Source organism: Pithys albifrons, chromosome 1, assembly GCF_047495875.1.
Source record: "Pithys albifrons albifrons isolate INPA30051 chromosome 1, PitAlb_v1, whole genome shotgun sequence".
Taxonomy (NCBI): Eukaryota; Metazoa; Chordata; class Aves; order Passeriformes; family Thamnophilidae; genus Pithys; species Pithys albifrons.
This window is the reverse complement of record NC_092458.1, coordinates 35,052,975-35,072,804: the sequence shown is the minus strand read 5'-3', so window position 1 is coordinate 35,072,804 and position 19,830 is coordinate 35,052,975. Positions and strand designations below refer to the sequence as shown.

The following is a 19,830-nucleotide window of genomic DNA, read 5'->3' as shown; positions in this document are numbered from 1 at the left end:
CCTTAATTGAAAAAATATGAAAACAATTAATTTTTACAATTAGAAATTAGTCAGTAAGTACCAGTAATTAGCTCTGATAAAGCTGTACCTTGACTCACTCTCTAAACATTTGTAATGCCTAGGGCCTTTCTTAAATCACTCAAGCATGACAATTTCTTTCAGCCACATTAACTTTCTGTAGCAAGTGGTACTGAACTTGTTCAAGTATAATTTGCTTATGTTATGCCTTTTTGCTTACTCACATGACTAAAGTACTTTTCTCTCCACACAGTGGCATTACCAAGTCCCTGAGTTACCAAGAAACATGCTAGGAATACAGATTATAGCTTTCATATTTTGTTTCTGTGGACTGGGAGCTGCTATTGCTGCTACTGCGTCGAATGAGTGGAAAGTCACTAGTCGAGCATCATCGGTTATCACTGCAACCTGGGTTTTCCAGGGTCTTTGGATGAACTGTGCTGGCAACGCACTGGGTGCTTTTCACTGCAGACCTCACCTTACTATCTTCAAAGTAGAAGGTAAGTAAGCATAATTTAACTGGAACATATGGAAAGCCATGTGTACTGCAAGATGTGAGCCTGAGGAGAAAAATATTATTTTGGTTTGTGCAAGAGATTACGTTTAAAGCATTGTGATGAATATAAGTGAAGGAACTTGTAGGCAGAAAATCAGAAGCAACTTTGTAGGAATGATATGTATTCCAAGAAAGACAGTAAGCTCTACTCTGTGGTTGGTAATATGTGATAAGTATACTGGACATAGTTTCAGGAATACACTATCAGTATCAAATCACTGTTAGCAGGGAAATGGACTAAACTGTCTTGCAGCTCTAGTTTCCATGCAAAAATAAGCATCCTGCTTGCTGGATGGCATGAGGAGAAAAGATAGCAAGGTCTGTGACAGATATCAGTGCACTTGTTAGTATCTGAATAAATTAGATAGCAAATAACCTCAGCCATGAATACTATGCAAATATCCATATGCTGGGAATTAAGTGTGCATGCATATACTTGCTCTGTAAAAGGCTAGTAATTTAACTATAAAGATAAAATGTGTGCTGTTTCAGAATGTCCATCTGAATGGCAAGTGCTGGATTTGTAAACCATCTATTAGAGCATAAAAACAAATGGGGACTTCCTGCTTTATGTCACAATGAGCTTTTCTCAGAGACAGGGACTAACTAAAAGTGTACCATGCAATGTGCTCTGTGTGTAAAGCAGTAAAAGAAGAGGTTTCTTCTCTATTTGCTCTTAAGCCTAGAGACAGCAGGCGAGATGGTGTTTTCAGTGAAGCTGTGTGTAAGCGCTCATGAGGGCATGGGCAGAGAGACTCCTCTTTCCTGGATGTGGGCAGCACATGAGCAAGATGGAGTCAGACTAGAGTAGGGAAAAAGGCATTAAGACACTGGTATCTTAGGGAGCCAGAAAAGAAATCCAGGCTAGGCAGAACCAGTCTTCCAAAGCTTTTATGAGACCAGAAAGAAGCATAATTCTAAGGTATTACCAGCTGTTGGCTGAACTAGATATAAAATGTACTGTTGCGTGGTTGTTACCCTATTACATAGACAGGGTCATATACTTGCATATGTATGGAAACATGGAAACTTGGGGATGTTACAGATCCTTACTTTTTTTTGCCTCTCATGCCTCTGACGCATCAGACTATGCACTGGCATACAGATCCACACTTACACGTACAGAGGATTTTGAGATAAAACTTGGCCTCATTTTTGTATGCATTTTATGATGCCCTGCTTCAACCATTCCAAATCACACATGAGGAATGTGAATGGATAAGAGTTTTAATCTTTTTTAAGAATTCTGTTCATCAAAGGTTACTGAAAAAAGCATAAAAACTCACACATATCTCTTAAAAGTGAATATTGTATCTTTGCAAATAACCATTCATGAATTATTTCTGCCAAGATTTAAAGAAAAAAATACAGCTCTTCTTCTCATTATTGCTATTATTAGTATACCTTCTCCTATTATTGCTATTATTAGTAGTACAAAATCTGCTTCCAGAATAATCAGCTGGAATCTATTTGCCACTTTGTATTGTTGCTATTATTTTGATCACTGGTTGATTGAAACTTGAATAAGCAAAATACATGTTATGCATGCATCCTTTAAAAATATACTTAAGCATCTGAGTAAGATTTTGCTTATTTGTTGTTCAGAGGAACACAGATAAGAAATTCACAGCAAATTAATGCAGCATACACTTGTTAAAGTAAGACAGTAACAAGCTGCTGTAATGACATTGAGAAAGTCTAATTTTAACTTGCCAGTGCACACACCAGCAAAGGGTAATGTTACATGTAGCATAAACACTACTAGGAAAGAGTAAGGCATTTAGTTTGGAAAACCTGCTAAACATAAACTCCTGATAATCCAAGGAAAACAGAGTTTCACAGGGAAAGAGCTTTGCACTCTCACTCTGTCCTACATTGTAAAACAATAAAATGCTCAGATTAAAGAAGTAATGAACTCTCATCTCTGTCCTCAGAGCTTCAATGTATCATCATAATTGACGTACTGACACCAGGAAGGGCTGACAGTATAACTTTTTCTTCTGCACGTTCATCTTTTTATGGAATCTATTTGCAAATTTTCCTACAGCCAAAGATGAGTTACACAAGCTCCTCATTCCATTCCTATCTATCCATCTTCAGGTTACCCTACAGAAAATATTAGCAATAACAGTAACATTATTATTATTATTATACATATGTTATATTATGATACATTATATCATAAGTCACTTCTCCAAAGCATGTTCATTCAATCATTAAAGGTTTGATTGCAATTTTGTGAGGATTTTGCCGCAGAGGTTTCTGCATAAGCTCTGTGAAGTTTTAAGATTTTTTTTTCTCCTGTTTTTCGCAGCAAGCAAAAAAACAACCTCCAGAGGTCTTTCTCTGAGCAGGATTACTGCATAGTCATAGACAATATGCAGGTATTTACCAGAACTGACTTTCAGCTGAAGGACTAGTTGTGCTGATGGGAGCACAGCCAAGGCAATAAAAACTCAGCTTCTGCAACCCAACCCACATACAGGTCTTGAGGGGTTCGTGTTTCTGGAAGTCTGTGTTAGCACAGCCGCACTGCGAGCAGTATCCAAAGCTACCTGGGCTGCTGCCAAAGGTACATGTACATTCACATGTAGAGCCACAGTGTACAGCTCCACTGCAGTGACTGAAACATTGCAGGAGAGAGATCCTGAATAGCCATAGCATTATAGCTACAATCATTTAAGACAAAATTTGTGGTAAGAAGCAATATCTTTTATTAAATCAGCTGCTTTGGGAGAAGTATGCAAGAAAGTCATTCATCAGATCTGACACAAATACAACAAGCTTCAAGCTAAATATTATCTGGGAACATTGTCTCATCAGTTAGCTTGGGGATTATCAGTGCATCAGATATACTCATGGAAATTATATGATCAAAACCAAGGGAGCATTCCTCACAGGCATAAACTCACACAGTCAATAAACACCAGAAATTAAAACTAGCAATGAGACAATATTGTTTAACAAAACTAATAACCTTTGATTCACCACTCAGTCCTTATCAGTAAAAGTCCACAAAGACCCTTCTGAGAGTGAGTCTGGGAACTAAAGCTCTGGATTTGTGAACTCCAAAAAACTACTGACTTTTTATGGCAGAGTTTTCACCCGCCCTGCCTCCTGCTAATACCTCAGTGCTCCACAGGCAGTAAACCTCTCTTCTCATTCCTCTCAATGTGTATCATCCCAAACTCTTACAATCATGGAATTAAAAAGATTTGACAAGAACTATCTTTTAGCATTGCTTAGACACTTGAGTTACTTTTATTTTGGTGATGCTACAGAGAATTGTTTAATTCACATAAAATACAGAAGTGTAACTAGCAAACTGAGTTGTGTCCACATCCCTTTCCTATGGCACTTCCTTAGTCTGTCAGGGCAGCTACTAGGCTTCTTCAAACAATTAGTTTGGCATTTCATATGCCTTGCCTACAGCGCTGTTTCACGACTTCTCTGCATGTTCTGGCTTTCCATTTCATTACTTTAAGGAGGTATACCAGAATGCAGAAGAAATGTGCTTCCTTGAATTTTTGCTTTTTGAGCCTCAGATCTTCTGCTGATGTCTTGTCAGTGCCTCTTTTGATGGAACTTCATGGGGCAAGCAGTGCTAACCTGATGGTAGCCAATGTGGAAAGGGCAATGCCCTTTCTGGGCATGTTGGTCATGTTGACCCAGATGTTCTGGGTCATGTTGGCAGACAGATTCAGAGCTGCATTTTCATGACACAGATGCCACAATGCAGCTAAACAGTGGAAGGAAGCTGAAACAAGGAAACTGCTATTGCAGCACCTGCACCTATAACAGCCTGGAGTAGTCAAACACCATTTGAGTTCATCATGAGGATCAGCGTGGACAAGTCAGACACAGCGATGCACTCTCTGAGCCCTTTCCAGTAACCAACAGTGTCAAACAAGGTTGTGTTCTTGCACCAACTCTATTCACAATCTTCTTCAGCATGATGCTCCAAAGAGCCACAGCGGACCTCAATGAAGAAAATGGCATCTCCATCCATTATCATACCGATGGAAGCCTATTCAACCTAAGGCGACTGAAGGCCCACACCAAGACCCTGAATCACCTTGTCCGTGAGCTGCTCACACAGAAGGAGCTCATCCTGCTTTGCAGAGGCTGCTGAGCTTTTTGGGCTGGAAGTTAGCTTGAAGAAGACAGAAGTTCTATACCAACCTGCACCTCAGGAAGTCTTCCATCATCCCCACATCACCATAGGTGAATCAGAGCTTAAGTCAGTCCAGCAGTTCACCTGTCTTGGAAGCATCATGTCCTCGGACGGTAAGACTGAGAAGGACATAGAGAACAGGCTAGCAAAGGCATACAGAGCCTTGAGAAAACTCCATAAAAGAGTCTGGTTCAATAAACACCTGAAGAAAAGTACAAAGATCAGTGTCTACAGAGCCATTGTACTGTCTACTCTTCTATATGGGTCTGAATCCTGGGTCATCTACTGCCACCACCTGCGGCTTCTCGAACGCTTCCATCAGCGCTGCCTCTGTACAAACCTAAACATCGACTGGACTGATAATGTGACCAATGTGTCTGTTCTTGAACAGGCAGGGGTCAGCAGTATCGAGGTCATGCTGATGAGAACACAGCTGCGCTGGGCAGGGCACGTCTCCAGGATGGAGAATCACCGCCTTCCAAAGATTGTGCTCTATGGTGAACTCACCACCGGCTGCCGCAAGGGAGGAGCCCCGAAGAAGAGATACAAGGACTCCCTGAAACAACACCTCAGCCTTGCCCATATTGACTGCCACCAATGGTCCACTCTGGCCTCCAATCGGGTTTCATGGAGACACACCATTCATGATGCTGCTGCTTCTTTCGAGAACACAGGCAGAGTCAGTCTCGAGGAGAAAAGACAGTGCAGAAAGAACCGTTCCTCACCAATTCTGCTGTGCCTTTTGTGACCAGACGTGCCTATCCCATATCGGCCTTTTTAGCCACCAGCACGCTTGCAGCAAGCGTGGGTAGTGCCCTTCCCAAATCTTCATTTCTGAAACCTAGTGATGATGAACTTTCCCAGATAACCTAGAGCACATAAGAACTGACATGAGAATGTCCCTAACTAAGACAGAAACTTATTGCCAGGGAAAACACACTACCCATTTGATTGCTGCCAGTCGGCGATAGCAGCCAAGGCCAGGCTTCTCCCGAGCCTAAGAGGAGAGCATTTGGTGCAAGACCCCCAGCGACCAGCATCACGCCTATATACACATCCTAAGTGAGGCTGCGTGAGGGCTGGGGACAGACCCTGTGCTGCTGCTCCTCGGTGCTTGACGGACCCCCACGCCCGGCCCGCTGTCCCCTGCCCGCTCCCTGCCCTCCCCCTGGGCCGGCGGGAGGCGGGCGCTCCTCTCTCCATGGTGCTGCATGAGCGGCACCGGGGAAGCGCCGCCTGTGCCCGCGGGTGGTGCCGCCCCGCCCGGCTGGGGACAACCAGCTTCCTTCCCTATCTCCCGGGAAAGGCGGCGCGCCTCTGCCCCGGCTTACCCCGGTGAGCAGGCACGGGAGAGGAGGGGTTTAACCGCGCCCAGAGCCAGGGCACGGCAGCAGCTGTGTGAGCTCTTGGGAGATCGCAAGGGGAAAGGACCGGGCCGTCAAAAAGGGGTGGGTGGCTGCGGCTGTCACCAGGGTGGGAGAAATCCACTGGGGAGGCTTTCTTCTGGCTGATGGCCAGCCACAGAGCCTCTGCCGAGGGATGCTCCGGAGAGTCACAAGGACAGAGTCATGGGGTCTCATAACTGGCAACCACGCTGCTGCTCACTCACTCCCCACCCCTCCTCATTGGGATGGGGAGCAGAATCAGGAAAAGGTAAAACAATTTAATAATTGAAGTATAATAATAGCAGTAACAATAACGATAATAGAGAGATAAATAAAACTCAAGCAAAACAAGTGATGCACAGTACAATTGCTCACCACACACTGACCAAGGTTCAGCACATCCCTGAGCAGCAATCAGTCCCTCCTAGCCAACGCCCTCCAGTTTATATGCTGAATATAATGGTCTATGGTATGGAATATCCCTTTGGCTATTTCGGATCAGCTGTGCTTCCTCAGAGTTCTTGTACACCTCCTGACTGGCAGCCCTTGATTTAGGGTAAGTGCTAATTAGCCACAAGTAAAACATCAGTATATTATAAATTCTCATACTGAATCCAACACTGTAGCAGTTCCTAGGAAGACAATAACTATTCCAGCCAAAATCAGGACAGGAGGAATGCAATATTAGGGTTAGAGAATAACTGTGAACTTTCGTGCAATATTAGGGTTAGAGAATAACTGTGAACTTTCCTCCTAGCAAGCAAATCCTTCTAGGAAAAGTGCTAACTGAAGAGAGGTATGATTGATTTGTGTTCATTAGGCTGAGCTATCCTTCCATTAAGCTTTTCTGCCCAATGAATACAGCATATATTTGGTGATTTAGAAAAACAAAGTCAACACAGTACTGGCAAAAGAAAATATACACTAGGATCAATAGCTCAAATTTGGGAAAGGTAAACATGAAACAGACAGAATTCCTCTGGGACTTTTTTATGACTCAATTCAAAAGTACTCTCCATTTTTCAGCAGGCAGAAAAGTCACCGTTTAGGCTGACTGAAATGCTGATTTCAGCAAGGGGTCTTTTGTAAAGGCTCTTCACTCTCATAGTTTCCCTCTTCATTGTAGCAAAGTTCTTTCCAAAGTCATGGCCTCTGTTCTGACATTAGATACCTGAGTCTGCATTCTGCTCAAACAACGTAGCCTGAAATATGTTTGGTTCCTAGAGGAAGCTGGTAATGCACTAAAGGTCATGAAATGTCATTATTATATACAGCAAATGTCTTTGGAATCTGTTATACTGCATAACATTGCCCACTCTCTCCTCTCCCTCCATCCCCCAAAATGAATAAATAATATAAATTGAAGAGTTCAGCGTAGGTGGTAGTTAGTCTGAGACATAACATCATTAGGCTGGTTTCAAGTAAGAAAAGGAATTGATTCATATGCAGCAGAGCAATTCACAAAGCAGAGAGCCATGTTTGACTTAGCAGCCCCTGGCAGAACAGATATGAACTGAAAGAGGAGGCTAATTCCCATATATCCCAGACATTTTCCCCCCAGGGAGCTCCAGCAGCAGCTTTGTACTATACACAGAGCAAAATCCATGGCTTCCATTGGGTGGTAAGTTCCAGAGGAAGCATCCAGAGCCCAGGAACTTCTCAAGAGGCAGGACAACTCCATGAAACTTGGATTTTTGGATATCAGTGCTGACAGAGATCTTTAAAATATTTAAATCTTTTAAAGATTTTAAAGATTTTTAAGTGGTTCTCAAAGATTTCTGCTGCCAAATTTTCTTTGCTCTCTGAGCTCTTTGATTCCAAGATTTTAATCAATATGCTCTGAAAATCCATGAATCTAAATGAATCACTCTTTACTGCTGTTTACTATGAAGACTGTCTGGCTCTGGCCAATTGCTTGAACCAGAACAGTCCAGAGCTGTGGGCAAGTTGGAAAGATGTGTGCCTACTGGGTGATCCACAGCCAGAAAGATACACAACGGGAGTCCAAGAACTGCAGGACCAGACTGCATGGGGCCAGATGGAAAGCACTGAGGGTGGAGACTTTCATAGATCACTGCCAATTCTGGAGAAACTGATGGCAAGTTACAAAGGACAGGCTCTGATGCTGCATTAAAATCTTCAGGGTTACAGGAAACCACAAGATCTTGAAGGCCAGTCCTCCTTTTTTAGCTTGTTGACACCTAGCAATTTGATGGCATTTCTACAATCCTCTTTCTGTGCTATGAGTCTTCTGTCTTCTCAGCGCACAAGGACAGAGGTTGCAGTGCTGAGATTTTTTTCACTTTTGTCTAGACCTGGACAACAGTAATGTTGCTTGTGCTTCTCTTCAGTCATCCTTACAGATTTCCTCCACTCCGAGTTGTCTTCATTTGAAGAAAATCCCTGAAGAAACCTGAAAGGTAGAAAGTGCTGCAATTTGCTAGTGTGGTGCCCATGCAGCTGGTGCAAGGTCAGGAATGCAAAGCTTGTTATTAGGGCATGCATAACAAAGCTCTTTCATCTTCTAATACTCACGCCAGGATAGATTGTTATCTCTGCTATGCTTTTAGCTTTTCTACATAGCAGCAGAGAGTGTACTGCAAAATGAATAGGACTCTGCAGTAATTGGTACGCAGCCAATGTCTTAAAATACCTCTGTTCAAACAGGTTTTGTACCCTGGTCTGCCTTGTGAGCACTGAGGTGGGTGCAGGGAGCTTTCCTCTGGCATATGTTGAGGAGCTGAAGGCCAATGTACCTCTTCTAATCTCTTTAGCAGTCATGCTACAACCAGAGCTTCATTTGAAGATACAATCCATTTCATTTTAACAAGTCCCTGCAGAAGGAGGGTAAAGGAGACCTGGCAACACCAGCAGTGATAGGTGGATGGGTAAGAGAAGGTTGAAGTACTGAATTTATAAATCATTAAAGCTCAGGATTTTGAAACTCGCACTGCTAAGATTAAAGATTTTAAATCTTTACTTTTCTGTCATGGAGTGGTGCAAGGGAGAGAAGAGCAGCTGAGCAGCAAATACCTTGGGAATAAGTATAGGGGAACATAGAGAAAAAATAAATGTACATAAAAATCTCTCCTGTGGATACCACATGGAACTGGCTGGGCAAGTATGAGTCACATGCCCACTGGCAGAGAAAACAAATCACTACACAGTCAACAGGGATATTAAATCCCTCAATGCATGTGTGTTGTTCTGTCTCTCATAGTACTTATACATTGTCCTGTAATGTAAAGCAAGATGCCAGATGAGCGCTGCCATTTTATTAGAGCTACGCACATGGCTCTCCATATCCTATATGTCCTACAGTTTCTGGTTATCCTTATAAGCCTTCCCAGGAGTGGGGGCCATGGAACTCTGGTGGTTTAGAGGCTGGTCAACATACTCTCTTCGGTGTTTCATTGACCCAAATCAAATGCCTGGAGCAGAAACGATACCCATGTAACTCAGGACTTCAGATCCTGACTTTTTCAGGGTACTTATTATTTGACTCAGTCCTGGTGCCAGAACTGTGAGGGACCTCTGGCTGTGCCCAGCATATGACAAACAAGAGAGAGCACATTTCGATTTGGCAAAGCACATACTGAAATTCAGGTATATGCAAAGTCCCCAAAGAACATTTCGTTCATCTCCCCCTTAAATACCTCGTCCTTGTCACCCAGACATATGCCATTTACATTTCTAAAAGAGGACCTGAAATAGCTAAAAAACCAGAGGCACTGAAGACTTCTAAAGACCATGCCCAACACTCTATTGATGTCTCATTTAACAGTCTCTTTTACTGTTAACTTTTATGATGAAAATGTGTGTTAGTTAGTCTGGAGGTACTTAACCAGGCTCTAGCAAAACACTTCCTGAAGATTAACCCACTAAAAGATAAAATTTTTAAACTCCACATCCCGAGCTCAGATTTATGTTGTACTATTGAACAATTTTCTGTAAATTAAGACTTCCATGTGACAGACTGTAGAACTGTTCACCATCAACTGGCTATCTCATTATTTTAGGTTAAACTCTAAAATTTTACTTCGAGCCCTCCAAAAGTTAGTTACGCAGACTCTACTGGTATTTGAAAGAGTATGATTGCATAACCTGATAGCCAAAATGAGAAGCAAAACTGACTACTTGAAGATTCTCATGAATTTGCTTTCATAATAATACATACTCATTTTCTACCAGGTTCACTCTACCAATTTTTATAGTTGCAGTTATTTTTGTATCCAGCTAAGATGTGAGGCTACTCTTCTGCAGATACCAGTCAGACACAAGGATGTTTCTAGGGCTCATATTCAGGGGAATGCACACTGATTCATATTTCCAAAGGAAACAAGAGCTCAGAAGTTCTAAATTTCCACTGACGATGGAAATCTGCCAAAACTTTCTGTTATTTGGAGACTGCCTTTTCCTTCTTCACAAATGAATTACTAAACAATAACACAGAAACTTTTACGTCACATAAAAGCCTTTCTACTGATATTTCATCCTGTAAGCCACAAAAGCAGAAACCAAATCCCAGCCAATAAGAAACAGTGAAAGTGACTCACTAACCGTATCTCATATACGGTGTTTATTGGGTGACCAGGAGAACAGGACTCTCTGCAGGTATAAAAAGCTTCTCCACTGCAAGCTTACCATGACCCAAGCTGCTGCCCCAGGCTGGCATCCCATCCCAGCAAACATCACACCACATACTGGGCGAGTCAGCCATCTTTTGTTAATAACAGAAAAAGTTATCTCACAAAGTGGAAAAAGAGGTACTTTAAGTAACTCTCATTAATGGCATCTGGCTTTTCCATAGCGTATTTGAATGGAAACATTCCACCTTACGAAACAGATGATACAATTATATTCAAGCAAAACGAATGCAATACACAATTTTACTTTCATTTACGCCACCTTTCAACATGTTCATGCCACATGTAGTTTTGCTTTATTCAGTGGCTATTACAAAACTTCCATTATCATGTGTACTTAATATTGTTCCTAGAAACTGTTCTTCACAGAACTTCAGAATTTTCAAGTGTCAGTGACTCTTGTGCCTCAAAGCTCAGGCTGCCTTCGAGCAGATCCATTTTGCCTGTCTTGGCTTCTCACCCCACAGTCACAGAGGCTGATCAAGCACCACAGTCTGACACTGCTTACAGAGCTCTGATAGGGAGGTCACTGGCTGTGGCACTGTGAACACGGCATGGCGATCCTACACATCCCCTGCCAACCCCATGGCCTTCATCTTTTTTGCTTTTGTCCATCAGCCTTTTTCTGCCAAGGGCATCTCCAGCTGAGACCACCACAGGGCTCTGGTTGTGTTTCTGGCTGACACTGGAGTCTGACACCACAGGCTGCAGAGGAACCATCACATTACTGCTGCCTCTGTGTAGCTGTCTGAGATGGGTACATGCTTCAAGGAGGCACAGGGAGCTGAGCTGGGGTAGAAGGGGGGATATTCAAAAGCAAAGAAATAATCTACAGTTGGAAATGTGTGTCCCTGAGGGAACAGGAGGCCCCATAAAGTAAAGCTACTTTCCCCTAAAGCAAATGAGACGCCATATGGTGGGAGATGGAGAGGTTCAGTGCAGGGTTACAGCAGAAAACACAGAGGTTGTGCTTCTTCAGTGAGAACAAAAAGCTCATGCTTCCTCAGCTCTGTGTGTCTTGGCCATTTTCCAGCCTGTGGTCCAGGGCTCACTCTCAGGATTTCTGTTGGGTCTCCATGTCTAGGACATCCTGTACTGCCATAGCTGTACTTTGGTGGGGGCTTCACTGAGGGTGCAGGCACTCCCAGCCCATGGGTCAGCTAACTTCCTTCTGAGCAGTGAAGTTGCTCTGCCCTGGCTGGTGGTGGTCATCCTTCTCGAGTGGCTGTGCTTGGCAGACTAGGCAGAGAGGCAGAAGGACAGGCAGGCAGCCGAAGCCAGCATCCTTCCCTGCAGGCAGCAGTTACTGTCTGTGGGCAAACTCCTGCCCAGACAGGTGTCTTAGGAATGCAGTGAGCTGTGAGGGGGATGGCTGCATGAAGTGGTGAGTTCTTCCCCTCTCTCCCTGGCATGCATGGAGCAGAACACTCTGTGTTAACAGGAACAAGCATAAACATTTCCACCCAAGGTACTTAACACAAATCTTTTTGCCAAGTGGCTTCACTACCTTCTTTGGTTAAGGTTAAGAGAAATGTTGTAGCTCAAAGGAGAAAACAAGTAGAGGTGTTTTCCCTCCTCACCCTTCCTGTCTGCAAATCCAGGCATCTCTGGTCTCCAAGTCCTTATAAACAAATGAAGGAGCTTTTGTGGAGCCTGTTGATAAGAGGTACTCCATACCACCCTACATCCCACCGATTTTTATTATTACTTTTATGTATGCAACAATATGCAAATATTTGAGTGCTTTCTAAGGTCACTCACTAGTTATGCTGCAGTGGTGATTGCTCCAGTTACTGCAGAGACCTAAGGGCAAGCCCAGGGCACACCAGGACACGACAGATAAGATTTGCACTTGATCAGCAAGATCCATGTGTGTGAGACTCAGACATAACCCAGTGAAAGGGAAGTCAGAGAGACAGGAATGGCTTTCTTCTGCACTCCCCTTTTCTGGGAATAGTTTGCAAAGAGATAAAACACCTGCAGATAAGGAAAATGAGTCTGGTGTACAACAGTTGGGTCATGGGGCAGGAAGAGAACTCCTGAAAAAACAAAGAGACTGCAGCCATCCAAAATATATCAGATCACTAGGAAAGCAGAAGATGAGCTTGTGAGGTGCAAGGTTCTGCCTTGACCTGATCATGACAATTTGGCCACCAGTTTCTGTACAAGAGGGACTGGACCCAAGTTCTCAGCAACGTCAGCAAAGGCTAACTGCTCAACTGAGAGAAATTAGATAATTTCCAAAAACTTCTAGCTTTTTAATCAAAAGAATGAGTGGGAATTCTTATTTAAGGACTCTGAGTGCTTTCACCTGTTCTTTACAATTTTACCACCTTGGATAATCTCAAATAAAAATCTGTGTCTAGCAACAGAGCTCCATGTTGTGCCTGCTCGCTCACACAGCCTCACAGCAGGTAGTTACAGTTCTTAACACTGAACGGAAAGGAACGGAAAGCACTGCTGAACAAGAGACAGGAACTAGGAAGCAAAGAAATGTATTTTAGATGTGCAAAGCTCCTGAGTAGCTCTTTAAAAGAAGAAGGAATGCTGAGGAAAAGTCTGTTCCCAAACAAGACTTATTTCTATTATGCATGAGTCATAAAAAGTGATTTTTAGAGCCAGAGATTTTTTCATTGGCGTTGCTCACTTTTCTCAGTAAGTACAAGAAATAACATTACTTCAGGGTCTGAAGTTCACTGGGTTACATCTGCTTTCACTCAATTCTACCAACAGAAATATTTTCTAAATGGATTTATTTCTTTTTATTTTCCTTTTCTCTCAATATTTTTGGAGCCCTACTGTCTCCTTCATGCCACTAGCAGAGACAGATCATAAATTAGGACAGTGCTATGTCTGTCCCAGTAGCTGCTCTGGTAATGTTAAGTTTTTATAAGCTATCCTGTCCTTTGCCTCAAAATATCTACCTTCTTTCTAAATAACTTACTGGAAACTCAACAGAAAAAAAGGTTCCTTCAAGCTTCTGGTCAGCTATGGGGGCCTGTGTAGATGGACCAGCAGGGATCAATCCAATATCCAGGATCCTCTCAGCTGGAATTAGACAATGCATGACAAATAAATTGTACTTTGTTGCAAAAGAGAAAAAACACGTTTGTAAAAAACCGTTTGTAATATGTGAGGCAGCTTCTGCTTGGCCAAGAAAAACCTCTGCTGCAGTAGTGTGTCCAGTTTGGGTACTACACCTGTAGCAAGACAACACTTGGAAAGAGCACACAGATAAAAGCAACCAGAACTCCTCAAGTTTATGAAACATGACCTATGAAGAAAGACTGGAAGAATCAAGACTGTTTAGTCTAAAGAAAAGTAGACTAACTGTAAGGACAAAAATAGCCTTCAAGTACATAATAAGTGGCTGCAAACAGGAAGAACATAATCAGTTCCCTATGTCCAGTAGCAATACCACAGGAAATGGTGAGCCTAGGTTACCACAAAGACTATTAGATGTTTTAGCATTCTACCCTAAAAGCAACTGCTCTTTTCTCCCTGTCTATGGGCCACTTACCTCTAACCTTTAGCTTGCTTTTGTTACTCTGAGGTTGTGTTACTCTATGGTTACCTGACCCAGCTCAGCCTTACATCCCATGGTCAGTTCTAGCTGCCAAAATTGAAATGTGCCCCCGACATCCTCATCTCTTCTCTCTCTGGGACTTGCCCTTGCAGTCTTTAGGTGGAAAGCTATAATTCAGAAAATATAATTTATAAAATGTGTAAAGTCCACTTTTTAGCAGCCTTTGGTCTACAAAGGTCTTTTAGTGGACGTCTGGTCTGCAAAGGTCAGTTGATATTAAATCCTCTTGCTCTTTTTAATATACATTCCTACTTTTTGTCTGAATTTGGAGTGGGCATTTTGATCAGTGATTGCAGAGCACATGTGATGCCTGTGATTTGGCCTAGATATTGCTGAGAGATCTACAGCCCTAAGCAAAGGCAGCACGCTCAAATTCAACATATTTAACTCCTCTGTGCTGTTTTTACTGCCAAATAATATTCTTCTAGCATATGGGAATCAGCCAAAAATGGAAGCAGGAGGCGGGGCACATGACCACATAGGCCAAAATCCTTGAAGTATTCAACCTGCAAATTATTTTCCTTCTATCCCATATTAAAATCTTGGATAGTGTGGGTCCCATAGTTCTTTCTTCCTATCTAGAGGATGTTGTCCTGATTCATTAGGCACCTGGAGCTGGATACAGACAAGGTGCTGAAATTGCTGCATTGGATCTTAAGCAGAGGTTTAGCATTTATCCCAGACCGCTTTAGACATCAGTGGTGTAAAAAGCTGTGTGTGAGCTAATCACCCTGTGATCACCTTGTAGTCAACAGGAACAGGGAATCCTGTCCCCTTCTAAGACGGGTTCCATCTTATCCCTGGGAACCACCTACACTAGGTCAGAGGAGCAGTCTAGACATGCCAACTGACATTAAAGTAGATGGATAATTAGTGAAGGTATGGACATACTGGGCAGGATTCAACTGAATCCTACTCTGACTCAACAGCTACCTGCAGATGAATCCTACCCTATCTCAGATCAGTTGGATGTAATTCATACCTAGGACTTTCAATGCAAATGAGAGTGCACATGGAAAGCAATTTCCTTTTCTTCTTCTGCAACTAATTTTCCCATATATCACACCTGTCCTCTCTGCCAATATGTGCCCAAAGGGAGCAACACTTTCACCAAAAGCTGCTGCAGGGCCAAAGCACTGCAGCCTTTAAAATATCACCTCACATCAAGGAGCCCCTCTCCACCCCAAATAATTCGGTCTTCACTGAATAGATCAATATCAGAGCAAGACTCAGACTGTTACCTGATGTGCAAAGCCTTGTCCCCCTCTCCAGACAGCCTGGGTGCCCTAATGTTCTTCTTCAGCCACAGTGTGATGATGGGCATGAGTACAGAAAACAAGTCTCTGATAGGCATTTGCTGAGAGCTGGGATCTCACTCATGCAAGAGGTAATGCCAGCTATTTCAAAACAGGCCTGCTATGTATTCGTTTAATCAAGCTTTTACATAAAAAATACTCTGTGTGCACATGTGTGCACACAAAGTCAAGCTGTACCTCTTTTTCTTTGTGAAAGATGCTCCACTAATCCCAGACTGGTGGAGAAGTAGTTACAGTGGACAAAAAGGCTAATCAAGAGTAAGGGCTGTTTAAGCTCAGTTGTTTAAGGCTTGTCCTTACCAGGCAGCTTTTAGGAATCAATAGATATTTTCATAAAGTATTTAATAGTTAGAGTTCACTGAGACTATATAAACCCTTTCCAAAGGAGTCCTTTGTTGAGATGTTGGCAGTATATCTCTTGCTGGAGTCAAATAAATTAGTCATCGGATAAATCAGTCATGCCAGCTATGAGAATGATACCAAAATAAGCAGAATATTTTAGTCAAATCCATGAAACAAAAGGAACAGCAAATCTTTTTCAAAATTCCCCCGTGTAATTGATGCATAATTAAACTTCTAAACATGAATGCAAGTGTGCTGATCCAGAGTGTGTGACTGCGAAGATTGTATCTTTGAAAGTAAATGGGGATCTCCGGATGCAATTAAAAGTAATTTTTGAGTGGCTAGTTCCAAGTTCCTACTAACAAAATCCAAGAAATTCAAAGCCTGAGTAATTCCTAAATTACTGCAATTACAATGCCAGGGAAACTCCACAGATTTTAGTGGAGTTACATCAGACTCAGATTGCATCTGGCCAATAGAACTTACTCCTTTTTAAAATGGATTGTTAAGCATTTTGAAAAGAAAGTGTGAGAAAAAGTTTATAGAAATCACATTCTACAGCTACAATAAAATTTGGGGCACGTGGAACATATGGCAATATCAGTTGCCTTATCCCAAACATGTTGCTTTAACTAATCTACCTTACTATGTCTAAAACACACAATCAGTGTATTTTAAGTTTTTCTTGTCCTAAAATACAGATAAAATAATAACAGTGATATCCTTACAATTAGTCCAGCTATCCTTATGTTTAGCTCGTACATTAATCACTTTTGTCATATGAAATACTTTTTAAAAGCTACTGCTTCTGCCATTGTCCTTACACCATTCCTTGACATGCCTGCTAGTCTGGCAAAGGACCCAAATCCTGTAAGGGAAGAAGCAGGGCATGTGAAAAACAAGCAGTGCAACCAGGCAGCAGCTTGTAGGAGGGAAGAAGCACTGCTTTTAGGACTGAGGAAGTTAAAAATGTTGTGAGGAAGCTTTTCTTATCTAGTTAGTGTTTGTTTCCTAATAGGTGCTATCTCAGCCAAAATACTATACTTGTGTGCGTACTGTCAGATAAGTAAGCAGATTAACCAGTCTTGTGCATAGAGGGTGCAGTTCTCATGGGCTTCAGTTGTCTGAGCCTCTGAAATCAAGTCTGAAAAGGCTCAGGGGAAGTAGATACACTGAGCTGTGCAGCTTTGACATGAGTCTCCCACTGTCCGTCCTTCCATCCCATGCTTCCCTGTGCCAGTGCTGGCACTTGCCTCCTGCACAGCTGTGGCCATTTGTTCCAATCCTTCCTAGGCCAAGTGCAGCTGGATGATCACGCCCTTCAGGAAGGAGACCTACAAAGAATGGGATGGCTTGACTAGGCATGACCTGTACCCAAATGGATTGGGTAATTAAAGCAATTAATCCATTTCAGCTGAAGTTGATGATGGAATACTTAACAAAAGCAGTACAGAATGGTCCTCTCACAGGTAGAATTTCTACTCCTTTCCATTACTGAGCATTTGTTTCCATGATACACCACTCCCAAAAGCTAAAAACACTCTTCACTTACCAAATCCCTTAGATATATCCTAAAATTAACAGCCTTTGTCACAAGTATTCTCTGATGTGTAAACGAGAAAGGACAGGCCTTAACTCCTGTGCAAACTCACCAAATTCCACTGAAAAGAGACTAGAGAACAACCTTCAGAGATATAGTCTTTGGTAGAATATCATCAAAGCAGAGAAATTTCACATTTCCTCATGGAAATGCAGGAGCCGTGTTGAGATTTGACAATGTGAACAATAGTAGTTTTCAAGTTTGACTTACTTCTCTTTTACAGTTATTTGTGTATTATTGAATTCTATATCTATGTTATAATTCCAGCAATAATGTTGCATTCTTCCTCTTGAAGGATAGAATTGTCTGTGCTACTTTCATTATTACCATAAACCATACATATTTTAGAATGGACAAGGACTGCAAAGAAAATATAGCTCCATAGGATGATTAAGACATTTGTAAACCTGATTTTGCTTCCTATTTTCACTGCTCTGGTGATGGTCAGATATATCCACATCTCTCTCATGCAATGCTCCACAAAGGAACCAAACACAGGCATTGTGCTCTGTTTGCACTTATCATGAACCACTGAAACACGAACAAAAGCTTATTGCCTATTATTGGCTTCTAGAAGTGCGTCTTGTAATTGGCACTGCGCAAACACAGAACACAAAGCAGCTCTGTCCCAGAGTATTTATAATTTAGGGAGCAAACTTCAAAAGCAGTGGGTAGGTTTATGCCATAAAAGACAAGGAAGAAGGAGGTGGAAGAAGAAAATCAAGCTTGTTTGATTACACTGCTTCACAAAAATCAAAAGTCTTTTGGATTGATGGGGTTTGTAGGCTTTCTGTAAGGCTGTTCCTCCAGGGCACTGGGAGTTGCCACAGAATCACAGAATATGCTGAGCTGGAAGGGGTCCACAAGGATCATCAAGTCCAACTCCTGGCCCTGCACAGGAGCATCCCCAAGAATCACACCGTGTGCCTGAGAGTGTAGTTCAAATGCTTCTTGCACTCTGTCAGGCTTGGTGCTGTGACCACTTCCTTGGGGAGTCTGTTCCAGTGCCCAATCACCCTCAGAGGGAAAAACCTTTTTCTAATATCCAACTTAAACCTCCCCTGACACAACTTCAGGCCATTCCCTCGTGTCCTGTCCCTGGTAACCACAGAGAAGAGATCAGTGCCTGCCCCTCCCCTTCCCCTTATGAGGAAGTTGCAGACTGCCATGAGGTCTTCCCTCAGTCTCCTCTTCTCCAGGCTGAACAGACCAAGTGACCTCAGCCACTCCTCATATGGCTTCCCCTCAAGGTCTTTTACCATCTTCATTGCCCTTCTTAGGACACTCTCTAAGAGCTAAATATCTTTCCTCTATTGTGGTGCCCAAAACTGCACACAATATTCAAGGTGAAGTCACACCAGTGCAGAGCAGAGCAGGGCAATCCCCCCCTCGACCAGCTGGTGATGCTGTGCCTGATGCCCCCCAGGACACGGTTGGCCCTCACGGCTGCCAGGGCACTGCTGACTCATATTCAACTTGCCATCAACCAGGACCCCCCCAGGTCCCTTTCCATGGCACTGCTTTCCAGCATCTCATTCCCCAGTCTGTATGTACAAGCAAGGTTGTCCCATTCCTGGTGCAGAATCCAGTATTTTCCCTTGTTGAACTTCATATGGTTGGTGACTGCCCAGTTCTTTAATTTGTCGAGGTCTCTCTGCAGGATCTCCCTGCCTTTCAGGGAGTCAACAGCTTCTCCCAGTTTTGTGTCATCTGCAAACTTGCTCAGCATCCCTTCCACCAGTCACTGGTGCATTTCTTGGCTAGGAATAATTTCTGTCAAAATCAAGAAGGCACAATGCTGGCTCTCCTCTTGAAATGTTTTATAGCTTATAGTTTTTTGGCATCTTGAAGAAAAGGATGAAAATACCCAGTCAGGTTGCACCCAGAAATGAAATGGAAGCCAGAACCCCTTGTCACAGCCTAACAGGACAGGACAGGAAATCTGCTCTCCAGTGCCCACAGGACTTGTGGATCTGTATGCTCCAGAGGAGGGCCACTAAATTAACCAGAGGGCTGGAACAGCTGTCCTATGAAGACAGACTGAAAGAGCTGGGGGTTTTCAGCCTGGAGAAGAGAAGGCATCAGGGTGACCTTACAGCAGCCTTCCAGTATCTAAAGGGGGCCTACAGGAAAGCTGGAGATGGACTTTTCACAAGAGCATGCAGTGACAGGACAAGCCTTAAGCTGAAGGAGGCCAGGTTTAGACT

At 42.8% G+C, this 19,830-nt stretch overlaps 1 protein-coding gene across 1 annotated transcript in view; it reads left to right on the top strand.

Moving 5' to 3' along the window:
- The first annotated feature begins 257 nt into the window (after nucleotides 1-257).
- The window catches only part of CLDN10 (claudin 10), a 59,623-nt gene continuing 40,050 nt past the window's right edge, over nucleotides 258-19,830 (top strand). Inside the window, exon 1 of the mRNA XM_071549426.1 lies at nucleotides 258-518. Within this exon, the coding sequence (XP_071405527.1) occupies nucleotides 305-518 (214 nt within the window). The 5' untranslated portion in view covers nucleotides 258-304. The remainder of the gene's footprint in view (nucleotides 519-19,830) is intronic.